This window comes from Cryptomeria japonica, chromosome 6, assembly GCF_030272615.1.
Source record: "Cryptomeria japonica chromosome 6, Sugi_1.0, whole genome shotgun sequence".
Taxonomy (NCBI): Eukaryota; Viridiplantae; Streptophyta; class Pinopsida; order Cupressales; family Cupressaceae; genus Cryptomeria; species Cryptomeria japonica.
In genome coordinates this window covers 628,270,912-628,280,333 of record NC_081410.1, presented here as the reverse complement: position 1 = coordinate 628,280,333, position 9,422 = coordinate 628,270,912, and the positions used below count along the sequence as shown (strand labels likewise).

The 9,422-nt window shown below is 36.8% G+C and overlaps 1 protein-coding gene across 1 annotated transcript; it reads left to right on the top strand.

Annotated features, from left to right (window-relative positions):
- Positions 1 to 4,904: 4,904 nt before the first annotated feature.
- On the top strand, positions 4,905 to 5,743 carry LOC131068714 (linamarin synthase 1-like). Its single transcript, XM_058003966.1, has 2 exons — positions 4,905 to 5,387; positions 5,498 to 5,743. The coding sequence occupies exons 1-2, from the start codon at positions 4,905 to 4,907 to the stop codon at positions 5,741 to 5,743; spliced, it is 729 nt and encodes a 242-aa protein (XP_057859949.1).
- The last annotated feature ends 3,679 nt before the right edge of the window (positions 5,744 to 9,422 follow it).

Genomic DNA, 9,422 nt, shown 5'->3' with positions numbered 1-9,422 from the left:
GGGCAATATCCTTCATGGGTTGTTTGGTGGAATTAGAGTTACCACAAACAACGAAGCAAAGATTCGTGCACTGAAGGTAGGACTACGTCTCTGTGTTAGGCAAGGAATTTCTAGAATCATAATTGAGGGCGACACAGATTATAATAGACGAGATCAATCAGTCAAGTTTTCATAACTGCCATCTTAATAAATGGGTTCCCATGATAAAAGAGCACCTAAAGAAAATTGAGAGCTACTAGATTGGGCATGTCTACAGAGAGGGGAATCAGGTGGTTGATTACCTTGCGAACCTCAGTGTGGGAGAATATGATGACCCTGTTCACTTTTGCCAGACATCCGCAGCGGAGGACATTAAAGGACAATGCTTGAAGGATTGCCAAAGATATCCTCGACAGGGGATTAGGTAGAATGTCTATGACCTTTTGGACCCTATCGGCTACTGGGGCACTATGGTGGCACCTTGATAAACACTGGTGAAGTACGAGTCTGAGACTGTGAGCAGGAAATTGTCCCTTTGGCAGCAGGATCACATGGCCCCCGAACAGTCCATCATGACGCCTAGAAGTTGCTACTACATCGATAATGGCACTTTGCAAAATGGGAGATCCTAACAGGATATGGGCAGGGTTCATTTGATTGACATCACAAAACACAACCTTATATGGCGAAGTCATCTGGCAAAGGCAAAATAGGAATGTGCGAGCGTCGTTTCGAGAGCTTTGTAGAGACAAATTTGGGCAATGGCATACTTTGGAAGGGTCAGTTGTGTGAATTGCGATAACACACTGAATATGCAGTTGAGAAACCTGTTTCGCACTGAAGATTGTGTGTATGACTCTGTTCGGGGGCTCGTGGGCATCACTCTAAATTTTGATAGACACTAGTGCGATGCTATGGTGTTGGAAGTCGTTCTCCTACCTCTGGTGGATATCATCGACTCGGGGGAGCGTGTGGTTGAACTGCTTGCAAGGTTCATAAAACCATTTATTGTGGATAGTGTTGCCAACGTCATTCTGAGTATGGAGGAAGAAGTCAAAGTGAGCATACTGAAAATATATTTCCAGTTTGAAAACTACTTACCCTCTGAGTTGGAAGATGATGGCGATGAAGAAGGCAATGAGGATGGGGAAGATTGTGAGGATTCTGTAGAGGATAATGAATCTGTAGATAGTGACACCATTCGTGAGATGGCCCACAGGGAAGTATGGAAGGAAGAGCGTGAGAGATTGAAGACATTCGGAGAGAATGTGTGGGAGATATTTAGGTGTGTTGTATTCAATGGAAATATGGAACCTTTTCGAAGGGTAACTGAGTCTGATGATTGGTGGCTTCTGGAGAACTCCACCCACAATGCTATCAGCATTGGTGAATTTTCTACTGTGATCTATCAAGTCATTGGGGGCCAGGTGTAATTTCAGGATAGGGTCGGATTAGAATTTTGGGTCTATTTGGATAGTGTGGGAGAATAATTTTGGATCTTTATGTAATTATGGGTCTATTTGTATAGAAGATGTTGGGAATGCATAGATGAGTGAGTTTCTCTTATCTAAAACTATATGTAATTTTTCATATTCTCATGCAATATAGGAGCTACCCCCATTAATGGTAGATCTTAAAAAAAAAAAAAAGCTAAATTTTATGAAATAAAAAAACATAATTAAAATAGAAAAAACAATATTATTTATCACTTTAAATAATTTAAATTGCCTTTCAATCCTAAAAATTAGTAAAACTTAATTAACTTGTACAATCAAATTTTAAAATACTTTATATGAACTAAATTTTTATTTTTAAAAAAAATAAAATAAAATGAAAATAACAATATTATTTATCACTTTAAATAATTTAATTATTTAAATGATACTATGTTTTATCTCATCTATGGTCAATGTCTTGATAATTTGTGTTGCACTCAAGGGGATGAGTTAAGACTCATATAACTATGTATATGATTAAAATACATCATTTATATTTCCACTATGGCATTTATGTCAATCAATTAGGAAGAATGGATCCACATAAATTATGAATGGTGTCTAAGGCAAGATTTGAATAGGTCATGGCTTTAGAACCACTTTGGTACATCAAATTATTCAACTAAACTACTACTATTGGCCCTATATTTTTAGAGATTGTAAATTTATGTAGTCATACCTTTGCAACTAATGATTGAATATCATCCCTTTCTATAATGGAGATTAAATTTTATTAGGATGATCCATCATAGCTCCTCTAAAAGAGATAGATCTATGCTCGTTGATATATAGAATACTACACATTTTTTATAGAGGCTCAAGCTCTGAAATAATACATAGCTAAAATAATTATCAAATTTATTGAGTAGCACAAATTCATTGTGTTTTGGTTACCCTTCGATTTGGTATGTGACAATGAACTGGCCTTTGTTACTACAATTTTTTGAGTGGAAATTTTGCAAGCAATAGTTTAGAATTTCAAAGTAAGAAACAAATGCAAAATAAAAGCTCACTACTCTAAGATAAAATAAACCTCACATAGAGCACAGAAATAGAATTTAAACAAATAAAATAAAACAAATGTATACCATAGAACTCTATTATAAGTGTGATGTTTTCCAAATGGTTGAGATGTGCATGTTATTTTGCACAAAAGTTACCTATTTTGACAACATATAGTTAGCATAAAGTGGGTGGATAAAATGTGTAGGATAATGTGTCTATTTATAGAATTTTGGGAGGAAATATGGATGGTGGAGATGTGATGAGAAGATCAATAGTGGAGAATGAATAACAAATTTTTCTAGGACTAAGGAACAAATGGAAGGTCATAATGGAGTTTGTTTCAAAATGAAGGGCTAAGATTGCATTTACTAAAAATAGTAAGTTGTTGAAACCACAAGAATACGGGGGACAAATGCATTTAGTGTCTCCTTCATTCTTGAATTTTGATGGAGAGATTATAGCCTTTTATTAAATAATAAAATTATGTAATTATTTTAATCATGTGAAGTAGAAAATAAAATAACTAAATATTTAACTTATTTAATTGTGTGTGAGGGAAAATGACTAATTAACTAATATAATTATTTCATTAGGCAAGTTACATTAGGCAAAGTGATTTAACTAAATAATGTATTGATTTAGTTAGTTTTGGATACGATTGTACCAAGCTTTATGAGATAATCACATTGTTAACCATTTTTAAGACTTACATTTGTATGATAATTTTAATTAAATAAAAATAATTTAATAAAATATTAAAATTATTTATAATGATTCAAAAAATTATTTACAAGATGTAATATAAATATGTGGCAAGACTAGATATTATAAGCACAAATGAGTGTACAACTATTGGACAGCGTACAACTACAGACCCCTCTCCCCTATCGGACGACACTTTGAAATGTGTAAATATTGACCCTTATGCACATAACAGATCTCACAACATGCATCATATCTGACAGAGAGTGACCTCTCCTCCATATTCTCTCCTCATCTCATAGAAAAAGAGGGAAAATTAGAGAAAGAAAGAGGGAGGGCAGGGCATTCATTCGATTTCAATTCGTTTGTTTACCTGCATGAATGCAAAACAATCAGACAACATCCTCCAAGAATGAGAAAAATCAAATCACGACAATCAATCAAGTTGCTTGATGCCTGCGCTCACGGACGCAACTTTTCATGACTTTTTGAACCCAGTTTATCCACGACCTACGCTCGCGATCAATCGGAAAAGGATAACATGGTACCGTCTTTAGAGGGCAATTTTTTTTTATACATTTAAGTATAGAGAGCTTTTGCGCGTTCTACATGCTTAATGAGTTTGAAGTGACTGACATTGATGGCAAATGTTACATCAAACTTTTATCGAGATCGCCAGTTTATCGGGATCACCAATATGGATGCCAATACGCTGCTCCAAAGTTGATCATTTGGTAGACTGGATGCTGGAAGACTGGCTCCACACCTGCCAATTGCACTTGCTTTCTAAAGCCTTTTCAACAAATCCATTATGTGCATAACGGATTAAGCCGGCCCACACACCTAAGCTTGTGCTGGTTAAGCCCAGCCCCAAGGGTCAAAGAAAGTAAATGTAAAAAGAAAGAAGAAAAGTAGAGCGTGCAGTGATAAAAAGTTCTTTACAAAAGAAGAGCGGCAGGCAGGCAAAAAGGGAAATGAATGTCTGCTCTTTTAAGCCAGACCAATTTGCTTGAGCGTGCAATCCAAATAAATCGTTGTTCAGAAGCCGATAAGTTCACTTGTGGCATTTCTTTTCCATTAAATTCATTGCCCACTTCAGAATGACGATGAATGGTGGAAATGATGTCACTGTACACGCAGTTTTGGTGCCCTTTCCTGCTCAGGGCCACGTCAACGCTCTCATACATCTCGCCAATCTCTTAGCCGCACGGGGTTTTTCATCACTTTCGTCAATACAGAATGGACTGAGAAACGCATGTTTGCAAGTACAGAGCTCAAGTCGCAACTGCACCACTCCAAACCCAATTTCCGATTTTTATCATTCGCGGATGGCTTACCGCCGGAGCACGGCCGCACCTCCCACATGGGCGAGTTATTTACAACGCTGGCTAAACGTGGAGACGCCTTGGAGGCCCTCCTCCGCACTGAGAGTGGGAATGGCATTCCTCCCGTCACCTGCATCGTAGCAGACAGTTCCATGTCGTGCACCGCATGGTGGCCGCCAATATGCAACTGCCCAGAGTCATCTTTTGGCCTGGTTGTGCCGCTGCCTCTATTGTTCATAAATACGCTCATTCTCTCCTTTCCCAGGGTCACATTCCTGTCAAAGGTATTCTTCTACTCTACTTTTAATATTAACTTAAAATTCTTCTTTTGCTATAATTTGAGGATCAACTTGAAGGTGTGGTGGTTCCAGTGAGCGAAGGAAAACGTCCGGAGAAAATGATCACTAGTCTACCGGGGAATATACCAGCTCTATGGCCCAGCGATCTGATATCGTTCTACCGTGAGCAGTTCTCATCTACGAAGCGTTGCTATATGAATCATGAATGTGTAACACGGGGGACTATGTGCTTGTCAACACCTTTGAAGAATTGGAAGGGAAGAGAGGCGGCAGCGGCGCTTTCCATCAAGGGATGTCCATCTATGTCAATAGGCCCTGTGTTTCTCCCTAACTTTTTAGGAGGGGAGAACTCGACGCTGAGCAACATGTCTATGTGGGAGGAAGACGATAGTTGCTTGCACTGGTTGGATGAGCTGGCGCTGGGTCTGGAACAGAGCGGGCATGCCTTTCTGTGGGTTCTTCGCTCCGATATTGCTCAGAGGCAAGCTGTTGTTTTGCCCGAGGGATTGGAAGAGAGAACCAAAGATCGCGCCTTGTTTGTGAAATGGACACCGCAATTGAAGGTGCTTGGACATCCTTCGGTGGGAGGATTTCTGACGCACAGTGGGTGGAATTCAACAGTGGAGAGCATAAGCATGGGAGTGCCCATGATTGGTTGGCCTTACTTCGCTGATCAGTTCCTCAATTGCAGATTCGCCAAAGATGTATGGATTTTAAGGACGTGGACATTGACGATGGGAGGTTGATGAGAAGAGAAGAGATAAAGAGTGCAGTTGTGAGTGTGATGGAGAGCGAGGAGTTGCAGAAGAAAGCCGCGGAACTGAAAGAGGCAGCAACGAAAGCAGTGATGGCGGGAGGTTCTTCTTTTAACAACATAACCAGCTTCATCAACGATATGTTCAAACATGCTAAATCACAGTCACAGCGGTCTTACTAAGTGTAGTCACATAAATCTGTCCACTTAATTAAATGAGTACTTAGTATTTATTTGATTATTTAACCATCAATTAATGAATTAATTGAATTAATATTTAATTAATTCATCTTAACCCTCTTTTTTTATTAATTAAATAAATTATTCAATTTATTTGATTTAATTCACTTAACCAAATTCAAACTATTAATTAAATAAATAAATCATATTTAGTTAATTAAATATTCTCACATTTAAATAAATAGATATTTATTTAAATCCCACCTCTCACATTTAAATAAATAAATCATTTATTTAAATCACCTTTATCCTCCACCCACTTGTATTTTCCTACAAATGCAAGTTGCACATTTAAATAAATTAACATTTATTTAAATCACCTTTATCCTCTACCCACTAGTTGCACAATTATTTTAAATAAATAATTTATTTAAATCACCTTTATCCTCCACCCACTTGTATTTTCCTACAAAAACAAGTTGCACAACTATTTTAAATAAATTATTTATTTAAAATCTTATTTATCCTCACCCACTTGAAACCTTTAATGGTTTCCCTTAAAGTATTCAAACTTGATGGCTTTCAAGTCTTCAAATTTGATGGTTTCCTTCTATAGTCTTCTTAGGACTTTAATGGTTTTCCTTAAAGTCTTCAAGCCTTTAATGGTTTCCCTCAAAGTCTTCAAGCATTTTAATGCTTTATCTTCATTTTTCTCATTTAAATAAATTAATATTTATTTGAATATTTATCCAAATGCAAATTACACCATTTAATTGAAATAAATGATTTTATTTTAATTGAAAATACCAAAATTTCTCCCACTTGCATTTTCCTACAAAATCCACTTGCATGCCTAAACCCCTTCTAGAATTTTCTAATCACTTTTAAATAACCTAACCCCTTCTCTAAACTTTGTCACATTCCTAAGCAAAAGGGAAGTCACTTCTCAAACCCTCAAAATCTTTGATAACCATTAAAGGCTTTCAACCTTCAACCACTAAATGGCTCAAAGTCTTTGATAACCATTGAAGGCTTTCAACCTTCAACCACTTAATCCCCAAAGTCTCCAATAACCATTAATGGTTACCTCAAACCCTCCCACATGGTTAAAACATTTGTTTTGACTCAACCTCTACCCAACCCAAAGGTCTCATCAGGCCATTAATGCTTTGACCATGATTATCTCTTAAACATTTGCACAAAGGTTTATCCTTGGATTAACTCTTAATCTAGTGGGTAATCTTAATTTGGACTTGACCCTTAGCCTCTAGATAACCATGAGGTCTTCTCAGGCCTTTAATGCCTCCAACCTCTTCTCTCAACCCAATCCTATGTTGACACTTGTCACCATTTTATTGGTGCCAATTGTGCACATGGATCCCCAACTTTCAAACTTGGCCCTTGATTAAACCATTCAATCTTAACCCTTCATTTCCCCATTTCTTCTATAAATAGAACCCTTCTCCTCAAGCAAAGAGAAGCATTTAGAGTATTGTTGTTACACTGGCATTAGCATAGAGCTTTTTCATAGCATCACTATCTACTCTTGCATAGTATTTGCTTATCATATTCAACCATCTTGAATCTCTATATGGCATCCATGGCTAGTGCTAAAAGCTGAGAGCTACACTCATTTGGGACTTGGAGAGGAGAGAAACAAGGGAGGAGCAACTATGAGCATCTTGATTAGCTATTTTATTTTATGTTTATATGCTTTCTATTTCATGCTTAATATCTCTCTTGATATGCCTGTTTAGGATAATCTTTTGTTGCTAACACTAATGTTTGTTTCTTGTACTCTTGTGTGTGTTGCCATCAAACAGATTTTCTAATCCTTTTTGCAGAGCATCATTTGGTGAACCCGACGTGAATCCAAACACCACAAAGATCAAATTTTTTTTTAACCAATAACATGTTTGAATGTTGAAAATGTCACACAGGTTGCACTTTTGACATTGTTTTGGCGCGTTTGACATTGTTTTGGTGCTATTCACCTTATTTCAGCGCTTTTCCCTTCTCTGTCTTTCCCTTTCTTTTAGTGCGTTTGTGTTAAATAGCGTCTCTGTTCAAACGCAAACTAGCGCTATTGTAACAGAACGTTGTACAAATCACCTTGTAACCAAAAAAAAAAAAATTAGGCTTGTAGAAGCCCACCAAATAGGCAGATTTTACTAACTATTTTTCTCTTTTGTGCAGATTTAAACTAGATTAAAAAGTAGATTTATATTTTTTACTAACTTGTTTTTGAAGTTGGTTTTAAAAATGAATTCACTTTTTATTTTGGTTTAAAATTAACTTCACATTTCAAATTTGGGCTTTTAAAAAAAAAGAATCACACATTTGTTTAGGGCTCTTAAAAAGAATTTCATTGTTCCAAGGTAAAAAGAACCACAAACTTATACAAAAACAACTTTATTTTTTTGCAAGTTAGGAAACAAACTTCGTTTTGATGCTTAAAATCAACAAGGCAAATTTTATTTCTTACATCAAACTTAAAAATCACAAGCCACACTTCAATTTTTGGGCAAATAAAAAAAACAATCCACTTGTTTTGATTTTTGCAAAAACAAATTTTACTTCAAGTAAACGTATTTTTCTTTAAGTTGACCAGGATTTATGAATTCTAGGTTACAAAACACATTGTCTTTGAAGTTAAAAAGAACACCATAGCTGTTGGAGCAACATCTCCAAATAGTTAGATCACATTTGTAATGGTGGATTAAAAAGAACAAGTGTCTTTCGTACTTGGCACACTTGTGCAAAAAGTCAGTCGAGTGGTCCTACCTCTAACACACACTATCCTCTCCCTTGGCTTTCGTGGTCCTAGGTGAAAGAGAAAAGTGTTAGTAACACTCAAAATTTTATCTTTTTAAGAGAGGCCTGCCAAGGGATCGATACTCTTGGGAATGACCTCGAGCGGTAAATCCTTCGAGCCGCTATAGAAATCAGGTGAGAGCAAAAGCTGTAGCCTTGGGTATAGCTGTTCCTATAGTGTAACTAACCGAAAGGACAAATGGGCCCCACCACCAGTTACAAGGCTCTTAAGTGAGTCACTGCAGAATGAACTTATGTCCAAAAACATCGAACATGACTAAACACCTTTTAGTAGTAGCCCACCCGTTCTATTGATTGAGGATATTTGCGATATAATTTAGTGCAAGAGCATAGATGGTTTTGCTCCCAAGATACTCACCATACATATTTCTTTGAGTAGAAACATAGCTTTTTGAAAAGTCACTTGTGGCTTGATAAAAGTGGTGACTCCCCCATCATAGGGATCATATATTTGTTATGCTCGTGCAAGACTTAGTATATCACATCCTTACCTGCCACGGCGGGATTCATAAGGTATGTAGTACCAAAGTCGAAGAAATATCAAGATGTGGGCTAAATTTATCACAACTGGCCATTTGACCTTAGGGATAAAAAGTGTTTGAAGTGTGTTCGTTTTAAAGACCAAGTACAAATTGAGCCGACTTCAGGCTTTGGAAATACACCTTAAAATACATCTAAAGGAAGGGTTATATAAAAGTCCAAGGATTGGGTTGATCTAGACCCATACTCATTTGTGCCTTTGGGGCAACATTCTTGTGTTTGTGTGCTTGCTTTGTTTTCTTGTCAAAGAAAAATCAGAAAATCACTTCCCAAAAACAAAGTATTCATCCAACCAAACATCTGTCAA